General features: G+C 37.9%; 1 protein-coding gene across 3 annotated transcripts in view; it reads left to right on the forward strand.

Annotated features, from left to right (window-relative positions):
* LOC133652704 (sodium- and chloride-dependent GABA transporter 2-like) overlaps nt 1-24,969 on the forward strand; it is a 105,099-nt gene that overhangs the window by 26,793 nt on the left and 53,337 nt on the right. For all 3 annotated transcript variants that reach the window (XM_062051730.1, XM_062051740.1, XM_062051747.1), the window contains 4 exons: nt 8,545-8,679; nt 8,758-8,898; nt 9,003-9,084; nt 18,404-18,536. In XM_062051730.1, the coding sequence (XP_061907714.1) occupies nt 8,545-8,679; nt 8,758-8,898; nt 9,003-9,084; nt 18,404-18,536 (491 nt within the window). The remainder of the gene's footprint in view (nt 1-8,544; nt 8,680-8,757; nt 8,899-9,002; nt 9,085-18,403; nt 18,537-24,969) is intronic.

A 24,969-nucleotide genomic window follows, 5' to 3' on the forward strand; every position in this document is an offset into this window, starting at 1 on the left:
GTGCATGTACTAGATTGGCCTGCCTGTAGTCCAGACCTGTCTCCCATTGAAAATGTGTGGCGCAGTATGAAGCCTAAAATACCACAACAAAGACCCCGGACTGTTGAACAACTTAAGCCTTACATCGAGCAAGAATGAGAAAGAATTCTACCTGAAAAGCTTCAAAAATTGGTCTCCTCAGTTCCCAAACGTTAACTGAGTGTTGTTAAAAGGAAAGGCCATGTAACACAGTGGTAAAAATGCCCCTGTGCCAACTTTTTTGCTATGTGTTGCTGCCATTAAATTCTAAGTTAAAGATTATTTGCAAAAAAAAAATTAGTTTCTCAGTTCGAATATTAAATATCTTGTCTTTGCAGTCTATTCAATTGTAAATTTGTAAATCATTGTATTCTGTTTTCAATTATGAATTACACAACGTGCCAACTTCACTGGTTTTGGGTTTTGTAATAACAAACCCATATTTACTAGCCCTTTAAGTAAAAATACAAAACATACTTTTATAGTCAATCTTTTAAATTGAAACACGTCAATAATACAGTCAGTGGAGATATAGGGGTTTCTTCAGACAGCGTTTGTATAAAAAGTTGCTTCAAAACTCACTAAACAGGACTTAAAAGGTAATTAATTTTTAAAAAAGTCTATGTTTGAACCGTGTTGAAAGACCTCTAGGTGAAACTACAGCAGTAAAATGCAAACATTTTCTACAGTACAAGACAAACTTCTTCGTATTTTACACGTGCACAACACCCATGTTGGTCATAAAATACAGTGCTTTCGGAAAGTATTCACAGCGCTTCACTTTTTCCCATTGTTGTATGTTACAGCCTTATTCTAAAACTGGTTGAAAAACATTTTGTCCTCAAACTTCTACACAATATCCCATAATGACAATTTAAACGTTTTTTTTTTATTTATTTTATTGTATTTTTGATAATAATTTATTGAAAATAAAAACAACTTAGAAATCACATGTACATAAGTATTCATATACTGCCTTTACACAATACTATGTTGAAGCACCTTTGGCAGCAATTGCAGCCTCAAGTCTTTTTCAATACGATGCCACAAGCTTGGGGCACACCTATCTTTGGGCAGTTTAGCCCAATCCTCTTTGCAGAACCTCTCAAGCTCCATCAGGTTGGATGTGAAGCGTTGGTTTTCATCCAGGATGTCTCTGTCCATTGCTGCATTTATCTTAGTCTAGTCAGGGAGGTGACCAAGAACCAGATTGGTCGCTTTGTCAGAGCTACAGCATTCGTCTGTGGGAAGAGGAGAACCTTCCAGAAGGACAACCATCTCTTCAGCAATCCACTAATCAGGCCTGTATGGTAGAGTGGCCAGGCGTAAACCATTTATTAGTAAAAAGTTAGCCAAAATGCACCTGAAAGACTCTCAGAACATGAGAAACAAAATTCTTTGGTCTAATGAGACAAATATTGTACTCTTTGGGGTGAATGTCAGGTGTCATGTTTGGAAGAAACCAGGCACCACTCATCACCAGGCCAAAACCATCCCTACAGTGAAGCATGGTGGTGGCAGCATCATGCTGTGGGGTTGTTTTTCAGCGATAGAGTGAGACGAGGCAGGATAGAGGGGAAGATGAATGCAGCAATATACAGAGACATCCCGGATGAAAACCAATGCTTCCCATCCAACCTGATGGAGCTTGAGAGGTGCTGCAAAGAGTAACTGGCAAAGAGGAATGGGTGAAACTGCCAAAAGATACGTGTGCCTAACTTTTGGTGTCGTATTCAAAAAGTCTTGAGGCTGTAAATGCTGCCAAAGGTGCTTCAACAAAGTTTTGAGCAATAAATTTGCAAAATTTAAAAAAAAACTTTTCACATTGTCACTATGGGGTATTGGCTGTTGAGTTTTGAGGACAAAAATGAATTTATAAGCGTGTAACATAACAAAATGTGGGACAAGTGAAGCGCTGTGAATACTTTCCGGATGCACTGTATGAAGTGGAACCTCTGGATACGAGTGCCCCTTCTTACACGTTTTTCAGGATACAAGCTGTCTCTCTCGGCTTAATGTCATGCTTTAGGTTCCGAGCAAAAATTTGTGTTACAAACGCCCCACCGCTAGTTGGCGTAGCAAATGTCTCAGTGAACGCCGTAAGCTCCGCCCAGAACATGTGGTCTAATCGTCATAATCCGTCATAATCCGTCATAATCCATTTCTTGGACACCACCATCACCCAGGACCTCAAGTGGGAGCTGACCATCAGCTCCCTCATCAAGAAGGCCCAGCAGAGGATGTACTTCCTGCGGCAGCTGAGGAAACTTAAGGTGCCGACCGAGATGCTGGTGCAGTTTTACTCAGCCATCATCGAGTCCATCCTCACCTCCTCCATCCCCGTGTGGTTCCCCGGCGCCACAGTCCAGGATAAGCATCGACTGCAGCGCATCGTACGTGCTGCTGAGAAGGTGATTGGCTGCAAGCTCCCATCCCTCCAGGACCTGTTCTCCTCCAGGACCAGTAGGCGTGTGTATCGGATCACAGCTGACTGTTCTCACCCTGCACACAAACTATTCTCCCCTCTCCCCTCAGGCAGGAAACTACGGTCCATCCAGACCCACACCTCCCGCCATCTGAACAGTTTTTTCCCCTCGGCCATCAGGCACATGAACAATAACTCCTAATAGAAGCTCCTTTGAATTCCTTTTTAAGTCTATAACAAGATCTGATAGCTCAGTTAGAGCTCTTGTTATTACCAAATATGTGTTATATGTGTTTTATGTTGCACGATTGCACCAAGAAAAATTCCTAGTTTGTGAACCCGTTCTCAAACAATGGCAATAAAAACTATTCTGATTCTGATTCTAATTCTGATAAATCGACATAACTTAGCTTTTCCAAGCATGGGAAAGCTAGTGTGAAGGACATACTTGCCAACCCTCCCGAATTTTCCGGGAGACTCTCGAATTTCAGTGCCTCTCCCGAAAATCTCCCAGGACAACCATTCTCCCGAATTTCTCCCGAATTCCAGCCGGACCTGAGTGAGGACAGCCTGTCGTCACGTCCACTTTTCCTCCATATAAACAGCGTGCCGGCCCAGTCACGTTATAACATCTACGGCTTTTGGAGCTCAGTGCGCAACTGCACACACAACAAGAAGGAGACTATTATATATGTCTCCGTTATCCATATGTTTATCTATAACCCATAAAGTAGGCAGGCACGGAGCTATTGCTCAGCGTGTGTTCATTCCAGCCGGCACGTTAATACACTGACACACAACAGTCGTCCCGCCACGCTTGTCCAAACTGAGGAAACAGAAAAAAAATCAAAGGATGTGAGGGCCCTTTTGATATGTTTTACTTTCAAAGCCAATACTACAGCCTGAATGTCATCTTGTGACACTATCTTCAATATTTTTACTCTTTTATTCTACTTTCTATGTTGTTGTTTTTCGTAATAGCTTTGAAAATCAATCAATCAAGCTTAATTTGCAGACTCCAACATCCAAGTAGACATACAATCACATACAGTACATAACACAAACAAACAAAAACAGTATAAAAGGCATTATCACATAATATTAAAAACGGTGCTTGTCCATATTCAGTAAAAGGCATCTAATAAATAAATAAAAGCGTCAATAAAAAAAAATATATATATATATATATATATATAAATATATATATATAGTCTAAAAATGCTTCTACACATTCTATAAAAGGTACAACCCCTGGACTGCAGTATACTTTATGAGCAACCACCAAGTATTGATGAATTAATCGCGAATCAACTTAAAAATGCAAGGAACAGAACTGGTGGCTGACAATGTTAACTTATAGCCAACTATTGATGGAAATTTTGTAACATTATACAGTAGCGTGTCCAGACTTTTTTTTTTCAGGGGTGGCACAGGGGTGGCACCTAGTTCTGCAGGAGTGGCACCCATTAAACTGTCAGTCTGCGCCGGGAGCAGCTGTAGCTACTATAGTAGTCTAACATTGAATTTGGTCTGTTATTCCTTTTTAAGTATGGAAAATAAATGTATGTTGTGCAGTAATTCTTATTTACATATCACTGGATCACATTACTAATATTGTCAAGTAACACATTTGTTGTATTTTTTCATATATTTTATTTATAAAGCCCTGCACTTTGGTGCCTTCCGGTTGTTTCCGGAAATAGAAAAAGAGAGCGGGAAATTTGAGAATGTGCTGTTGTGTGTGTGGAGCTCGAATAAAGTGGAGTCAAGCATGCCCTGCCGTTGTAGTGCTTTTAGCAAGGAAGACTATTCTTCTCTTAAAAACTCAACTGTAACCCGTCTTTAACCCACATTGAAACAACTGGAAATATGTGATGCATTACATTGTATCGTATGCATGTTCGAAATAAACTGAAACTGAAACAACTGTTGGTGAGAGACAAAATAATAAGGCTACTGTAGTTTACCACAGTTACCATCACCAAGTAAGGAGTGTATCTTCTTGTAAGACAGTTGTTGACATTAAACAATATTGCAAAGCATTAAGCTACAGTACGTCAGACAACTTGTAACAGTTGGCAAAACACAAATACAGTATATCAAATTTGTTCTTTGAAACAGATTAGGTCCTCATTCAAATCCACTCTTTTCATTGCTGGCAACAGAATAATTTAAAATATTGCACAGTGTGCCTTTGAGAGTATTTGCACAACAAAAGAAAAACTGTACTGAGTGGAGCTATAGAATCACGGTGAAATAACAAAAGATGGTGGGACTGAAATAACGTTCAAAACAGATGGATGCACCTGTTCTTGTGTTGGCAGGTAAATACTTTAAACGCACTTGTGTAAAAATGACCCATGTTTAGTGAAGGACCACGGACGTCTGGAACCTGACTGCTCATCATCTGTCATCATCAATCAAAAAAGATTGCCCGCCACCCGAATATGTACACGTCGAATCCGCCGATTAAGATTGCCCACCATGACGATGTGAAGTATAAACGATAAAATATTGAATAGGAGTATGTGAACCATTCCTACCTTATGAACTTTACTAAAAGGCCTCTTTAAAGTTTTGTAATCAATCAGAAATATCCATCCATCCATTTTCCATTAAAGGCCTACTGAAACCCACTACTACCGACCACGCAGTCTGATAGTTTATATATCAATGATGAAATCTTAACATTATAACACATGCCAATACGGCCGGGTTAACTTATAAAGTGACATTTTAAATTTGCCGCTAAACTTCCGGTTCGAAACGCCTCTGAGGATGACGTATGCGCATGATGTAGCCCGGGGAACAGAGGTATGCCTTCCCCATTGAATACAGTACAAAAAAGCTCTGTTTTCATTTCATAATTCCACAGTATTCTGGACATCTGTGTTCGTGAATCTGTTGCAATTATGTTCATTGCATTATGGAGAAAGAAGCTGAGCAAGCAAACAAGAAAGTTGTCGGTGCGAAACGGACGTATTTTTCGAACGAAGTCAGCAACAACAGTACACAGCCGGCGCGTCTTTGTTTACATTCCCGAAAGATGCAGTCAAGATGGAAGAACTCGGATAACAGAGACTCTAACCAGGAGGACTTTTAACTTCGATACACAGACGCCTGTAGAGAACTGGGACAACACAGACTCTTACCAGGATTACTTTGATTTGGATGACAAAGACGCAGACGTGCTACCGTGAGTATGCAGCTTTGGCTTCTAAACATTTGATCGCTTGACCGTATGTGCGCAACTTTTTTTTTGCGTATGTACGTAACTTTTTTAAAATATATAAGCTTTATGAACCTTGGGTTAGGTGAACGGTCTTTTGGGCTGAGTGATTGTGTGTGTTGATCAGGTGTTTGAATAGTATTGGCGTGTTCTATGGAGCTAGGAGCTAGCAGAGGAGCTAGGAGCTAGCATAACAAACACGTAGGTGTTTTTATGCAGGATTAATTTGTGGCATATTAAATATAAGCCTGGTTGTGTTGTGGCTAATAGAGTATATATATGTCTTGTGTTTATTTACTGTTGTAGTCATTCCCAGCTGAATATCAGGTACCGTGAGTATGCAGCCTTGGCTGCTAAACATTTGATAGCTTGACCGTATGTGCGCGTCACGTACGTAACTTTTTAAAAATATATAAGCTTTATGAACCTTGGGTTAGGTGAACGGTCTTTTGGGCTGAGTGATTGTGTGTGTTGATCAGGGGTTTGAATTGTATTGGCGTGTTCTATGGAGCTAGGAGCTAGCAGAGGAGCTAGGAGCTAGCATAACAAACACATAGGTGTTTTTATGCAGGAATAATTTGTGGCATATTAAATATAAGCCTGGTTGTGTTATGGCTAATAGAGTATATATATGTCTTGTGTTTATATACTGTTGTAGTCATTCCCAGCTGAATATCAGGTACCGTGAGTATGCAGCCTTGGCTGCTAAACATTTGATAGCTTGACCGTATGTGCGCGTCACGTACGTAACTTTTTAAAAATATACAAGCTTTATGAACCTTGGGTTAGGTGAACGGTCTTTTGGGCTGAGTGATTGTGTGTGTTGATCAGGTGTTTGAATTGTATTGGCGTGTTCTATGGAGCTAGGAGCTAGCAGAGGAGCTAGGAGCTAGCATAACAAACACGTAGGTGTTTTTATGCAGGATTAATTTGTGGCATATTAAATATAAGCCTGGTTGTGTTGTGGCTAATAGAGTATATATATGTCTTGTGTTTATTTACTGTTGTAGTCATTCCCAGCTGAATATCAGGTCACCCCCGGCTCTCACAGCATCTTCCCTATCTGAATAGCTTCAACTCCCCACTAGTCCTTCACTTGCACTTTACTCATCCACAAATCTTTCATCCTCGCTCAAATTAATGGGGAAATTGTCGCTTTCTCGGTCCGAATCTCTCTCACTTCATGCGGCCATCATTGTAAACAATAGGGAACTTTGCGTATATGTTCAATTGACTACGTCACGCTACTTCCGGTAGGGGCAAGCCTTTTTTTATCAGATACCAAAAGTTGCGATCTTTATCGTCGTTGTTCTATACTAAATCCTTTCAGCAAAAATATGGCAATATCGCGAAATGATCAAGTATGACACATAGAATAGATCTACTATCCCCGTTTAAATAAAAAAAATTCATTTCAGTAGGCCTTTAATGTCCCTCAAGCAACTAAAATGCGCCAAACATGTCAAAGTGTGGAGAGGGTTTTGCGTACTATATATTACCCATCAGGCCTAAAAGGGGTTAAAGGATGTGTTAGACATTTTTTATAATGTGCACATAGTTCAGTGGGCAAGTTGTGTGTTTTTGTATCAAATATTTTAACGTTCTGTGTTGTTTTTTGAATAATTGGCCCATGACTTTGAAAGTTTGTCCAAATTAGTACCTATATAATAAGTCGATGCAACCTGTACTAGTGTAGTGAAGTTGGTCAGCATCAATTGCTGTGGAACTCCCACCTAAGGTGACAAAGCAATTTATAATACTCCTAGTTTTGTGTTTTGAAAATAAACTTGGCGAGTGGTACATGTGCCTCATTTTGAAAGACACTGCTGAAAATTGTTCCGCCTCTGAGTGGGTTGGCACCAGGTGTGGCCTATCAGATTCTAGAAGTGGCACGTGCCACCCTCTAGACCAGACCTGGGCAAATGAAGGCCCGTTAAGCTTTTCAATCTGGCCCGCTGGACATTCCCAAATAATTTTTTAGATCTTTAAGATGGAAACTGTAGCTGCCATTATGATGTGCTGTGATGTTTTCAAATGACCGTAAGTCTTGAATTATACAAAGTATTTCAATAGTTGGAATCTGAGCAGAATAAGGAACGCAATCCATTTAATGAACATTTAGAATATATGCGGAATATCAGAACGCCCATAATACTGTGAGGAGGAAATACCCATAACCTCCCTGCTTGGCACTCAGCAACAAAGGGTTGGAGTTGGGGGTTAAATCACCAAAATGATTCCCGGGCGCGGCGCCGCTGCTGCCCACTGCTCCCCAAGGGGATGGGACAAATGCAGAGGACAAATTTCACCACATCTAGTGTGTGTGTGACAATCATTGGTACTTTAATCTTTAATCTTTAATATATAATATTTGACACATGCAGTGTGACCTATCAAGACTGAAATAGTTTTGGAGCCTAAGTTTTTCGTCTATATTTATTATGTCTCAAAAGCACGTGCAAAGTGGCATTTGTGCAGAAATAGCTGTGGCGATCGCGCTGCAGCTACATCCTACGTATACTTGTGAAGATATATGGATTGTCAAAAATAAAAATATGGTTTCTGTTGAAGATGCACTGCAGGACTGCTTCTAAAACGCTCATAAAAAGTGGTACATAATGTCTGCTGCATGTTTCAATACATAGCAAAGCATCACAGGTAAGAGCATGATAACATGAATGGGCAGTAAATGAGTGTATCCATGGCGGTCTGCACCATGGCAATCTTAGTAGATCACACACAACATGTCCACTAATAGTACATGCAATTTTAGAGTTTGCACACATGTGGTATTTGGATATTAGTAGATCAGGCCCTCTGTCTTCTCTGCTTGTTGATCCTGTCTTGTGTGATGTTCTACACCTGTGTGCAGGAGCGTTCCTCATTCCTTACATCCTGTTCCTTGGAACCTGCGGTATTCCTTTATTTATTCTGGAGACAGCTCTGGGCCAGTACACCAGTCAAGGGGGAATCATGTGCTGGAGGAAGATCTGCCCCTTGTTCGAAGGTAAACACATTTTTCTCACTCAGCATTACAACTGAGAGCCCGAAGACAAGAACTTTTAACATCAGTTGTTGTTTTCAGGCATCGGATACGCCAGTCAGCTGATCATTTTCTATGGATGTATCAGCTACATTGTCATTTTAGCCTGGGCCTTTCTCTACCTTTTCTCTTCTTTCTCTGGAGAGTTGCCATGGGCAACTTGTGATAACACATGGAACACAGGTACTCCCCCCCCCCCCCCCTCCAACCCGCATAGCAAGGAGGCAAAATGTCTGCATTGTTTCATTGTCGCACTTACACAATGAAACATTTGTGATACATTTCAGACGCTTGCGTGGTATTGAGCAACTATACCGCCAACTGGACGTCCTCTATGAACATATCGTCGTCTGTTGTAGAGTTTTGGCGGTACGTTCTTTTATGAGTTTTGTGTGTGTATTCTTTGGCCATCTGTGCCTTTAAGAGGGAATTTGAGGAGAACTAACACTGTCGGACAGATTGGCAGTCATTGAATTCGAAAACCAAATAAAACCTCAGATGAACCATCGATACTCATAATACAGTGGTACCTCAAAATACAAGTTTTTCCAGACACTAGCTGTCTCTTGGTTAAATGTTACTCTTAAAGTTGTGGGCAAAAATTCCAACCACCGATTGGATTTATTTCAATTGATTTCAATGGGCGACAGTGTTTTGCAATACAGGTTTTTGAGTTACGAGCTGCATCACAGAACCAATTAAACTCATATCCCGAGGTACCACTGTATATATACAGGTATAATAATACGTCTTTGATGGTTGTATTATGAATTGACTATGTGTCTCAGAGGACTCAAATGGCTTCTGTTAAGAGACTAAAATGGATGCTGTACTTTTATCAGAATGTTTCCATGGTTTCTAATTAATATAGAAGCATACAATTCCAATACTATGTCCATCCGAACAAAGTTTGTTGTATCAAAACACATTTTCTTTTATTTGGATCATGTTAGACTGTGGGGCGTTTTTAGCAGCGCTTTAGATCTCAGCACGAGACCAAAATGGTTTTATCTTCAATTTTGATGAAAGTATGATTTTATAATATCACAACAAAATCAGTTGACGCTTTCATTTGAGCTGACCTTTATTCTTTTTATTGAACTCCTATGCTACAGATACAGGTACATTTACAGTGGTATAGTGTTTATTGTTTCAAAATCCAAGTATGAATCTGTTCAAGACACCCAAAATATTTTTTATGGACAGTAATTATAGTTTTACATGCAGAAAACAACGTGAAATACAAATAAATAACAAATGGCCCTTGTACCTTTATTGAAGAAGGTTATTGTCAAAGACCTTCTTTATTAAAGTGCTTCGGGTGCCATGATGGATTTTTTTGTCACAAATGTGGCCACTTGATTTTATGAAATGAACCAAGACAATATAGAAAATTAGGGCAGAATTTTGGGACGAAAACTGAATCATACGAAAAGTGGGCCGTACAAAAACCAAGTTACCACTGTACAGTATCATAAATATAAGTGAAGTATGCATGGTGGAATACATGGTGGTCCTCTACAGCAGTGATTCTCAAGCTGTGGAATTAGTACCACTATCTAGGCATACTCTAGTGGTACACCAAAGATTTGATTCATTAGTTAAGTACAGAGTTTTATTTTCCTATATTCATGCACAGTGTTACTGTTAAAACTTTGTGTCATGTTACAATGGCCAAAAATATTAAATATATTTGTTCAATAATACCTCTGCCTTGTTTGTAATGGATACTTCTATTTACTACGCTACTGTATTTCTGAGGTGGTACTTGGCGAAAAAAGTTTGAGAACCACTTCTTTACAGTATGCATTTCTGATTTTTAAGAAGATATCACTCGATTGATAACATGGCCTATATTTGAGGTAACTGAATTATTTGTTGAATTCAAACATGGTAAAAAGACTGTAAGAAGTTGTGTAAAAGATAATGATGGCAATATTTGAAAAACCTACATTTATATTGGTTCACATTAGCCACCGATCAGTATCGGACGCGTTCCGTTAAAAAGTATTGGCCGATCACAAAAGCCAATCCTATCTCGCTCGTAATTTTTGGTCCATAGCAGATAACTATGTACAGTATGTCCATCCACAGTGTGGAGCCACTCCCCTACGTTAAAAGTCAAAACTACAAGTAATATTATCAACGGAGGACTGGAGGACGAGGTAGGAGCAAGGAGGAGCAGACAAGAAGGTGTGCTAATTGCTAAACTAGCCACTAAGCTAGCCCAAAACAACATCAACAAATAAGAGATTAGAAAAGTTAAAGAAGTGTAAATGAAAGCACGTTACAGCAGAAAGTAAGCAGATATTAACATGAAATTAACAAGTAGATCAATAAGACTCTAGAGAGAGGATTATATATATATATATATATATATATATATATATATATATATATATATATATATATATATATATATATATATATATATATATATATATATATATATATATATATATACACTACCGTTCAAAAGTTTGGGGTCACCCAAACAATTTTGTGGAATAGCCTTCATTTCTAAGAACAAGAATAGCCTGTCGAGTTTCAGATGAAAGTTCTCTTTTTCTGGCCATTTTGAGCGTTTAATTGACCCCACAAATGTGATGCTCCAGAAACTCAATCTGCTCAAAGGAAGGTCAGTTTTGTAGCGTCTGTAACGAGCTAAACTGTTTTCAGATGTGTGAACATGATTGCACTGTCAAGACTAGGTTCTCGGGTTGTGTTTCTCCAGAAGGCAATGGAAAATTGGCGCGTGCAAGACGTGAATTTAAATACATGATTTATTTTTAACACTAATAAACTAAAAAAAAAGGAAGCAAACAAATGGCGCGCACAAAGGCGGAAATACAAACTTGACTAAGAAACAAAAGACATGCACGTGGGCACAAAAACTACCAACAAAGAAACAAAAACACTAACTGTGGTCTTAATAAACAAAACTTACTTGGCATGAGAAAAAACATGAAAAAGAGCAGCATGGATCATCAGAGTGGCAGGAGTGTGAATGTGTGAGGACGCCAGCACGAACAACAGAAAAAGACAGATTTAAATAGTGACGTGATCAGTGAAAACAGGTGCGTGACTCGAAACGTGAAACAGGTGCGTGACAAGACAGGTGAAAACTAATGGGTGACCATGGAAACCAAACCAAACAAGGAAGTGCAACCAGGAACTAAAAAGAGTCCAAAAAACAAACACATGGCCAAAACAAAAACATGAACAGACATGACATGCACAAGGGTTTTCTAATCATCAATTAGTCTTCTGAGCCAATGAGCAAACACATTGTACCATTAGAACACTGGAGTGATAGTTGCTGGAAATGGGCCTCTATACACCTATGTAGATATTGCACCAAAAACCAGACATTTGCAGCTAGAATAGTCATTTACCACATTAGCGATGTATAGAGTGTATTTCTTTAAAGTTAAGACTAGTTTAAAGTTATCTTCATTGAAAAGTGCAGTGCTTTTCCTTTAAAAATAAGGACATTTCAATGTGACCCCAAACTTTTGAACGGTAGTATATATATATATATATATATATATATATATATATATATATATATATATATATAAATATATATATATATATATATATATATATATATATATATATATATATATATATATATATATATATATATATATATATATATATATATATATATATATATATATATAAATATATATATATATATATATATATATATATATATATATATATATATATATATATATATATATATATACATATATATATATATATATATATATATATATATACATATATATATATATATATATATATATATATATATATATATATATATATATATATATATATATATATATATATATATATATATGTGTATATATATGTGTGTATATATATATATATACACATATATATATATATATATATATATATATATATATATATATATATATATATATATATATATATATATATATATATATATATATATATATATATATATATATATATATATATATATATATATATATATATATATATATATATATATATATATATATTAGGGCTGTGAATCTTTGGGTGTCCCACGATTCGATTCAATATCGATTCTTGGGGTCACGATTCGATTCAAAATCGATTTTTTTTTTTTTCAATTCAACACGATTCTCGATTCAAAAACGATTTTTTTCCCGATTCAAAACGATTCTCTTTTCATTCAATACATAGGATTTCAGCAGGATCTACCCCAGTCTGCTGACATGCAAGCAGAGTAGTAGATTTTTGTAAAAAGCTTTTATAATTGTAAAGGACAATGTTTTATCAACTGATTCCAATAATGTAAATGTGTTTTTAACTATTCTATGAACCAAAAATATGACTTACTTTATCTTTGTTAAAATATTGGACACAGTGTGTTGTCAAGCTTATGAGATCGACCTGATAATATACATATATATATATATATATATATATATATATATATATATATATATATATATATATATATATATATATATATATATATATATATATATATATATATATATATATATATATATATATATATATATATATATATATATATTATCAGGTCGATTAGTTGTTGCAGCCCTTATATATAAATATATATATATTAGGACTGCAACAACTAATCGACCTGATAATATATATATATATATATATATATATATATATATATATATATATATATATATATATATATATATATATATATATATATATATATATTATCAGGTCGATTAGTTGTTGCAGCCCTTATATATAAATATATATATATATATATATATATATATATATATATATATATATATATATATATATATATATATATATATATATATATATATATATATATTAGGACTGCAACAACTAATCGACCTGATAATATATATATATATATATATATATATATATATATATATATATATATATATATATATATATATATATATATATATATATATATATATATATATATATATATATATATATATATATATATATATATATATATGTATATATATATATATATATATATGTATATATATATATATATTAGGGCTGCAACAACTAATCGATTAAATCGATTAAAATCAATTATGAAAATAGTTGGCGATTAATTTAGTCATCGATTCGTTGGATCGATCTATGCTTTGCGCATGCGCAAAGGCAATTTTTTTTTTTTTTAAATATTTGTATTTATTTATTTTTTATTTTTTAATAAACCTTTATTTATAAACTGCAACATGTACAAAGAGCTGAGAAACAATAATCAAAATAAGTATGGTGCCAGTATGCTGGTTTTTTTTTCAATAAAATACTGGAAAGGATAGAAATGTAGTTTGTCTCTTTTATCTGATTATTAATCGATTAATCGAAGTAATAATCGACATATTAATCGATTATCACATTAATCGTTAGTTGCAGCCCTAATATATATATTAGGACTGCAACAACTAATCGACCTGATATATATATATATATATATATATATATATATATATATATATATATATATATATATATATATATATATATATATATATATATATATATATATATATATATATATATATATATATATATATATATATATATATATATATATATATATTAGGGCTGCAACAACTAATCGATTAAATGGATTAAAATCAATTATAAAAATAGTTGGCGATTAATTTAGTCATCGATTCGTTGGATCTATGCTATGCGCATGCGCAAAGGCATTTTTTTTTTTTTTAAAATATTTGTATTTATTTATTTTTTATTTTTTAATAAACCTTTATTTATAAACTGCAACATGTACAAAGAGCTGAGAAACAATAATCAAAATAAGTATGGTGCCAGTATGCTGGGTTTTTTTTCAATAAAATACTGGAAAGGATAGAAATGTAGTTTGTCTCTTTTATCTGATTATTAATCGATTAATCGAAGTAATAATCGACAGATTATTCGATTATCACATTAATCGTTAGTTGCAGCCCTATATATATATATATATATATATATATATATATATATATATATATATATATATATATATATATATATATATATATATATATATATATATATATATATATATATATAAATATATATATATATATATATAAAGATGTATACATACTGTATGTATATATATATCCATCCATCCATCCATCTTCTTCCGCTTATCCGAGGTCGGGTCGCGGGGGCAGCAGCCTAAGTAGGGAAGCCCAGACTTTCCTCTCCCCAGCCACTTCGTCCAGCTCCTCCCGGTGGATACCGAGGCGTTCCCAGGCCAGCCGGGAGAAATAGTCTTCCCAACGTGTCCAGGGTCTTCCCCGTGGCCTCCTACCGGTTGGACATGCCCTAAACATCTCGTTCGGGTGGCATCCTGACCAGATGCCCGAACCACTTCATCTGGCTCCTCTCTATGTGGAGGAGCAGCGGCTTTACTTTGAGCTCTGGCAGAGCTTCTCACCCTATCTCTAAGGGAGAGCCCCGTCACCCGGCGGAGGAAACTCATTTCGGCCGCTTGTACCTGTGATCTTGTTCTTTCGGTCATAATCCAAAGCTCATGACCATAGGTGAGGACGGGAACGTAGATCGACCGGTAAATTGAGAGCTTTGCCTTACGGCTCAGCTCCTTCTTCACCACAACGGATCGATACAGCGTCCGCATTACTGAAGACGCCGCACAGATCCGCCTGTCGATCTCACGATCCACTCTTCCCTCACTCGTGAACAAGACTCCTGGGTACTTGAACTCCTCCAGTTGGGGCAGGGTCTCCTCCCCAACCCGGAGACGGCATCCCACCCTTTTCCTGGCGAGAACCATGGACTCGGACTTGGAGGTGCTGATTCTCATCCCAGTCGCTTCACACTCGGCTGCGAACTGATCCAGTGAGAGTTGAAGATCCTGGCCAGATGAAGCCATCAGGACCACATCATCTGCAAAAAGCAGAGACCTAATCCTGCAGCCACCAAACCGGATCCCCTCAACGCCTTGACTGCGCCTAGAAATTCTGTCCATGAAAGTTATGAACAGAATCGGTGACAAAGGGCAGCCTTGGCGGAGTCCAACCCTCACTGGAAACGTGTCCGACTTACTGCCGGCAATGCGAACCAAGCTCTGACACTGATCGTACATAGGGAGCGGACCGCCACAACCAGACAGTCCGATACCCCATACTCTCTGAGCATTATCCACAGGACTTCCAGAGGGACACGGTCGAATGCCTTCTCCAGGTCCACAAAGCACATGTAGACTGGTTGGGCAAACTCCCATGCACCCTCAAGGACCCTGCCGAGAGTATAGAGCTGGTCCACAGTTCCATGACCAGGACGAAAACCACACTGTTCCTCCTGAATCCGAGGTTCGACTATCCGGCGTAGCCTCCTCTCCAGTACACCTGAATATACCTTACCGGGAAGGCTGAGGAGTGTGATCCCACGATAGTTGGAACACACCCTCCGGTTCCCCTTCTTAAAGAGAGGAACCACCACCCCGGTCTGCCAATCCAGAGGTACCGCCCCCGATGCCCACGCGATGCTGCAGAGTTTTGTCAACCAAGACAGCCCCACAGCATCCAGAGCCTTAAGGAACTCCGGGCGGATCTCATCCACCCCCGGGGCCTTGCCACAGAGGAGCTTTTTAACTACCTCAGCAACCTCAGCCTCACAAATGGGAGAGCCAACTTCAGATTCCCCAGGCACTACTTCCTCATAGGAAGACGTGTTGGTGGGATTGAGAAGGTCTTCGAAGTATTCCCTCCACCGATCCACAACATCCGCAGTCGAGGTCAGCAGAACACCATCCGCACCATACACGGTGTTGACAGTGCACTGCTTCACCTTCCTGAGGCGGCGGATGGTGGTCCAGAATTGCTTCGAAGCCGTCCGGAAGTCGTTTTCCATGGCTTCCCCGAACTCCTCCCATGTCTGAGTTTTTGCCTCTGCGACCGCTGAAGCCACACACCGCTTGGCCTGTCGGTACCTGTCCGCTGCCTCCGGAGTCCTATGAGCCAAAAGAACCCGATAGGACTCCTTCTTCAGCTTGATGGCATCCCTCACCGCCGGTGGCCACCAACGGGTTCTGGGATTACCGCCACGACAGGCACCAACTACCTTGCGGCCACAGCTCCAATCAGCCGTCTCGACAATAGAGGTGCGGAACATGGTCCACTCGGACTCAATGTCCAACACCTCCCTCGTGACATGTTCAAATTTCTTCCGGAGGTGGGAATTGAAACTCTCTCTGACAGGAGACTCTGACAGACGTTCCCAGCAAACCCTCACAATGCGTTTGGGCCCGCCAGGTCTGTCCGGTATCCTCCCCCACCATCGCAGCCAACTCACCACCAGGTGGTGATCGGTAGAAAGCTCCGCCCCTCTCTTCACCCGAGTGTCCAAAACATGAGGCCGCAAATCCGATGACACAACTACAAAGTAGTAGTATATATATATATAAAAATATTTATATATACTGTATGTGTATATAATAGTGTATATATATATATATATATAATAGTGTGTATATATATATATATATATATATATATATATATATATATATATATATATATATATATATATATATATATATATATATATATATATATATATATATATATATATATATATATATATATATATGAAATGGATATGAGGGTGATTGGAACGATATTTTAATTTTCATAAAATATTTTTCTGTCGTTTTTGTTCATGTTTAAAAACTCAGAGAACGATTACGGTACTTGGACAAAGGAGAACTTTCAGGGGCTTTAAATGAGTAGTAGGTGGAAGTTTCTGCTTGATTCCCGGGCGCGGCGCCGTTGCTGCCCACTGCTCCCCAAGGGGATGGGACAAATGCAGAGGACAAATTTCACCACATCTAGTGTGTGTGACAATCATTGGTACTTTAATCTTAATCTTAATCTTATTTAGTTATTGTGTACTATCAACTTAGTTTTGTTTATACAATTGCATGTGACAAAAGAGAATGAAAAACTAGTTTGAATATTGTGTTAATATTATTACACTGTCAAAAGCACTCACCACAAATACATTGAAAAATTTACAGTTGACACCTGAGCTCGGCCAGTCTCAGTCGAGAGTGGTCGAGCTCAGGTATCAACTGAGCTGTCTGATCGAAAAGTTTGTTGTAGGTGCCAGCTAAGGTTATTTGTAGACTTTGTGGCTATTTTCTTAGTGACAAATCATTGGTGAGTGATGGGGATGTGAGTCACATGATATGAGCTGTTCACTTGGCATTCTCATGGCAGAAGTGAGAGGGTGACAGGGCATGTCCTCCTACTTTGCTGACAATGTTAAGCGACTATCCAAAAAAAAAAGTAAAATAGCTCTGTTATGCGAAACATAAACGTCCAAGTCCAAGTTCTACATAATGACTAATGAAGAGGTAACAAAACACAGCTTCTTTCAGACTTTGGTCACTAGGTTGCGTCATTTCCATTAAAAAAATCACAAAAATTATATTCACTTTGAATTCAAATTTGCTCATGGTTGCAATTACTGGTGAATTATGATGTATAAATCATTTTAAATTATTAATTTAATGCGTCACAGAAGCAGTTTAAAACATTATTTGGTACAAATCTCCATAAGTGTCTCTTGGTCTTCATAAATTAATTGCCAGTCAGTAACGATATACTGATCTTTACAGACGACGGGTGCTAAATATATCCCCTGGCATCGAGGTTTTAGGAAACATCCAATGGGAGCTTTCTCTGTGCCTTCTCCTTGCTTGGATCATCTGCTATTTTTGCATCTGGAAGGGAGTACGATCCACCGGGAAGGTAAGAAAGATGGAACTTAAGTGATATTTGAGAAATGTGCTGTTTTATATGAACAATAAAGGAATTGTACTTATCAGCAGACATAATACAGTATAGTAATATGATAGTGTGTGTGGCATACACAATGTGTGACACTTGTTGCTAGGCAGACTTCCTAGAGCTATATCAGAGGTCAACATTTTTGGCAGAATAAACTATTTTTTTAAAAACATATTTTAAAAATATTCACCCTCGATACTCATTACAAATACACATCAAAAAAGAAAGCAACAAAGAAAATAATAATAATAAAAAGTACACATTACCATTGATTCAACATTCTGTAGTGTAGTTTATAAACCACGATGGCATGGCCACCCTACTCTAAAATAGGAATAAATAATTATAACATTATATTCTGGTGAGTATTTAGGATGGCTGGCAAATAGCAGTGCTAGTTTCCAGGTAGTGATTAGCGGCACTGGTTTCTAGCTAGCGATTAGCAATGCAAATTTCCAGCTAACAATTAATGGCGCTATACTATACTATTTAAATATCATAATATTGCACAATAACAAGATCCCTTTAAGATCAGTTTTATTCACGACACACTTTTACACAGGATATATATAAATAGGCAAGGCAAAGCAAGTTTGTTTATACAGCACAATTCGTACACAAGGCAATTCAAAGTGCTTTACAGAAAATTACAAGAAGGCAGAATTAAAATGTAAAATATACCATGAAAATAATTATCATTCAAATTAAAAACATAGAATAAACACATCATAAAAACTATTATAATAGTGTTAGATAAAATACTTTCAGTTGTCAAATGCACAATTAAATAAAAGCGTTTTCAGCCTGGATTTGAACATTGCCAACTTTGAGGCCTGTCTGACATCTTTAGGGAGACTATTCCAGATTTTAGGAGCTTAAAACACAGCCTCACCATATTTTACCCTGACCTTGGGCACCAGCAGTTGTCTAAACTGCTGGAGACAAAGGCTTGCATTAGTCTTATACCTCTGATTTTTGGCAATGTTTTTAGGTGGTAAAAAGCTGCTGGTGTTATTGACTTAATGTGGCTGTGAAAGTTCATGTCTGAGTCCATTATTACCCGTAGATTTGTAACCTGATTATTAAGTTTCAGGGAGAGAGTCTCAAGATGACTAATATTAGTTTATCTTTGCTTCTGTCTGCCAAAGACAATGATTTCTGTTTTGTTTAGCTGAATTAAATTGTTTTGCATCCACACATTGATCTGTTCGATGCAGCGACAAAGTAAATCCACAGGCCGACGTTCACCTGCCGTCAGTGACACGTAGAGCTGAGTGCCATCTGCATAGTTGTGTTAGGACACATTGGAGCTGTGTATTAGTTGACCTAGTGGCAGTATGGACAAGTTGAACAATAGGGGTCCTAGAATCGAGCCCTGAATAACTCCACAGGTCATAGCCATTTGGTCAGAGACACATTTACCAATTTATCAAACTATGTCCTGTGATCTAGATAGGACTGAAACCAGTTGAGAGCAGAACCGAATATTCCCACCCAGTTTTCTAAACTCTGTAATAAGATAGTATGGTCAAATGTGTCAAAGGCAGCACTCAGGTCCAGCAGAACCAAGACAGAGACTTTTGTCTGTGTTCAGGTGGAAATCATTAGTCACTATGATAAAAGGTATTTCAGTGCCATGGTGGGGCCTAAAGTCTGATTGGAAACTATCAAACACATTGTTAAAAAGGAGAAATTCACTAAGCTGTTGGTATACAACTTTTTTTAGGACTTCGACCAAAAATGGCATGTTTGATATGGGCTGATAGTTCAGTACTGTGGCATCAAGACTATACTTCTTTAATAGGTGCTTAATGACAGCAGTTTTTAAGGCCTTTGGAAATGTCCCAGTCTGAAGTGAGAGTGTATTGTAGCAACAAACTGCTTAGCACAGACTTGGTGGATAACTCACCAAGGCAGCATGTTGATGGACTCAGACTGTGGATGATTTCTTCAAAGGTTTTGCCAATCAGTACGTATCCATGCACTACGTTAGTCCAATTTATAAAATAGTTGGACTCTAAATAAGCCTCCTACAACCCATGGAAACACCTTAATCCAATCGTGTTTGGTTTTTGTAAAGTTGGACTAACACACCCGGATTATGCCTTTGAAAACCAGATCTCTCGACTGCCGGAGAGGACCCTTCGTATTGCGCATGTGGCAGTCCCATTGCGCGGGATACAACCTGGAAGCAGATACCAGTCAATAAAAATGTAGGCCAATTGTAATTAAGAGGAGACTGTTTATTTGCTTCACAAAGTAAAAGAATACAACATTTTAAAGAGCATCGATTGTAGAAAAAGGAAACGGCTTTATTTAAGAAGGTGGCAAAGGAAATTCAGACTCCCAAACGAAATACGAATGAGATGAAAGAGAATGAAGCAGGTGTATTAAAATAACTCTGTATTCCACTGGCTAGATAGTCCAGAACAAAAGTTAAAGTTAAAATACCAATGATTGTCACACGCACACTAGGTGTGGCAAAATTATTCTCTGCATTTGACCCATCACCCTTGATCACCCCCTGGGAGGTGAGGGGAGCAGTGGGCAACAGCGGTGGCCACGCTCGGGAATCATTTTTGGTGATTTAACCCCCAATTCCAACCCTTGATGCTGAGTGCCAAGCAGGGAGGTAATTGGTCCCATTTTTATAGTCTTTGGTATGACTCGGCCGGGGTTTGAACTCTCAACCTACCGATCTCAGGGCGGACACTCTAACCAAAGCAACACCCATCTGGAACAGCATCGGCAGTGGCACAAAAAATATTTTCCTTCGGATTTAAAACTCCTTCCATCAATCCACAGCGCTTTATCAATGAACTCGGAGACATTCAAAAGTTTTGGTTCCATTATTCTCCACCCGAAAATTCCTTCGAAAAAACTCTGCTGCCGGTCTTTCTTTGCATTGGACCTGCATCCGCTCCGATACATTCCCTGGCTTCATGTTTGTAGCGCAATCTAAGATCGTTTTTTGACACTGTCTGCTATTTAACATCAGCATGGAGACGTAGTATTTCTAATCTGTGTCAATATTACAGCCAACATCACAACAGAGCCTGGCTGTTAACTTCTTAGGAGCCACAGACACCCAGTGTGACATCATAGGTCCACCGGAAAATAAATACTTTTATCCTTGCTTAAAGGAAATAAGCATCCCCTAGTGTACGGGAGACACATGGTGTATGACCAATAGACGCATTAGCAAGTGTGCATGGACACTGGGACTTCACATATGGGTGTAAAAATACAGAAACCGAACTATCTAAAAAAATCAGATTCAATTAGTGCATGGAAATGTAGTGAGTGATGGAGGGAAATGTGCCAACTCTAGTTGACAAACTGACTGCAGAGTAGCGATTTGTTTTCCAGGAATGATTGTGTTTGTAATGCCTTGAACTATATCATGAGAGTGTATTGCAAACTCATTGCACTTTGATGTAGAAATGAGTTCTATTGGAAGTGAAACTGGAGAGTTTGTTTATTGCAGCAAACAGGACACGAGAATTGTTACTACAGTTTGTGATATTTCACAGCCGTATTTTTCCCTTGTTCTACGCAAAGTCTGGTCGAACACATTTAACTTTTCTTTGTAAATATCATGAAGGGCTTGAAGCTTTGATTGACGCAATTTCCGTTTGGCTCTGCGACACTCCCTATTCTGAGCCCAAACCAAGTCTTCATTTCCCCATGGCACCTTTTGTCTACATTTAACCATTCTAAGCTTGACAGCAGCAATGGTATCCAAAACATTTACAACACTTGATGTACATGAGTTTAAAGGCCTACTGAAACCCACTACTACCGACCACGCAGTCTGATAGTTTATACATCAATGAGGGGGGTGGGGGGTTACCCACATATGCGGTCCTCTCCAAGGTTTCTCATAGTCATTCACATTGACGTCCCACTGGGGTGAGTTTTCCTTGCCTGTATGTGGGCTCTGTACCGAGGATGTCGTTGTGGCTAGTACAGCCCTTTGAGACACTTGTGATTTAGGGCTTTATAAATAAACATTGATTGATTGATTGATTGATTGAATGATGAAATCTTAACATTGCAACACATGCCAATACGGCCGGGTTAACTTATAAAGTGCAATTTTAAATTTCCCTCTAAACTTCCGGTTGAAAACGTCTATGTATGATGACGTATGCGCGTGACGTCAATCGTTGAAACGGAAGTATTCAGACACATTGTATCATACTTGCCAACCCTCCCGTTTTTAGCGGGAGAATCCCGATATTCAGCGCCTCTCCCGACAACCTCCCGACAGAGATTTTCTCCCGACAAACTCCCGGTATTCAGCCGGAGCTGGAGGCCACGCCCCAAAAAAAAAAGTCTGCTGCAGCTGCGATTGGACCTGACCAGCCTCCGGGTACAAGTACTGGAGTACCAATTGCTTGCCAGGGAAGATCTTCCCCAGGAAGCAAGGATTGACCGGTTTTGGGACATGCTAGGGAGAGATGGAAGATTCCACACTCTCGGGCATTTGATGAAAGTGTAGTAGAATTTCTGACCTTTGACCTATATTGCATGTCTAATGGGAATGTACGCTCATTTGATTTCTTTCCTATTCGAGGGTGATTTTGGCTTGTGTGTGTCTTGTGTGCTCTGGAGTACATTGTGTCTGCTTGCACGGACAACTTAATTCAACCTGCACTTCTGATAATGGGTAAATAAATTTGTTGTACTAAACTACTTTTGTTGCCTGCTTAAGCTTCGGACAATCCACTACAAAAGCACTTTTGTGCCACACAGCAATGCATCATCAGAGAGGGTGTTCAGCATGGTTAGAAAAATAGTGACAGAGAATAGAAAGAGGATGGACAATTCAACCCTTAACAAAGCATTGTACTTTCAAGTACAACAATGAGTAGATGAGTGTTGTGTGTGCGTGTGTGTGTATATGTGTAAATAAATGAACACTAAAATTCAAGTATTTCTTTTATTTATATAATAAAATCAATATATATATATATATATATATATATATATATATATATATATATATATATATATATATATATATATATATATATATATATATATATATGTAACGGTGTAGAAACAGACGTTCATTATGCTTGATTAAATTATGAATGAAGTGTTGCAACAGCGCCTGTTGCTGGCGAGAAGTGGTATGTACTTTACCTGCGGGAAGTGCTCAGAACTGTGACGCCTTCCAACTGATAATCCCGTGACCCAAGTGGACTCACAGTCTCACAATTTGCACTGTTTTGCAGGACACTGTAATAAAAAAAATTCATAATCCACCTGGTGCCAGTGATATGTTGAAGCGACAGCAGTGTGGAGCTGCATTTTGCCACATACAGTTGTGGACCGTCACATATATATATATATATATATATATATATATATATATATATATATATATATATATATATATATATATATATATATATATATATATATATATATATATATATATATATATATATATATATAGCTAGAATTCACTGAAAGTCAAGTATTTATATATATATATATATATATATATATATATATATATATATATATATATATATATATATATATATATATATATATATATATATATATATAAATATATATATATATATATGAAATACTTGAGTTGGTGAATTCTAGCTGTAAATATACTCTCCTCTTAACCACGCCCCTAACCACGCCCACGCCCCAACCACGCCCCCACCCCCACCCCCACCCCTGACCAAGCCCCCCCCCCCACCTCCCGATATTGGAAGTCTCAAGGTTGGCAAGTATGCATTGTATCCAATACAAAAAGCTCGGTTTTCATCGCAAAATTCCACAGTATTCTGGACATCTGTGTCGGTGAATCTTTTGCAATTTGTTTAAAGGCCTACTGAAACCCACTACTACCGACCACGCAGTCTGATAGTTTATATATCAATGATGAAATCTTAACATTATAACACATGCCAATACGGCCGGGTTAACTTATAAAGTGACATTTTAAATTTGCAGCTAAACTTCCAGTTCGAAACGCCTCTGAGGATGAAGTATGCGCGTGACGTAGCCCGGGGAACAGAGGTATGCCTTCCCCATTGAATACAGTACAAAAAAGCTCTGTTTTCATTTCATAATTCCACAGTATTCTGGACATCTGTGTTCGTGAATCTGTTGCAATTATGTTCATTGCATTATGGAGAAAGAAGCTGAGCAAGCAAAGAAGAAAGTTGTCGGTGCAAAATGGACGTATTTTTCGAACGAAGTCAGCAACAACAGTACACAGCCGGCGCGTCTTTGTTTACATTCCCGAAAGATGCAGTCAAGATGGAAGAACTCGGATAACAGAGACTCTAACCAGGAGGACTTTTGACTTCGATACACAGGCGCCTGTAGAGAACTGGGACAACACAGACTCTTACCAGGA

Source organism: Entelurus aequoreus, linkage group LG01, assembly GCF_033978785.1.
Source record: "Entelurus aequoreus isolate RoL-2023_Sb linkage group LG01, RoL_Eaeq_v1.1, whole genome shotgun sequence".
Lineage (NCBI taxonomy): Eukaryota > Metazoa > Chordata > Actinopteri > Syngnathiformes > Syngnathidae > Entelurus > Entelurus aequoreus.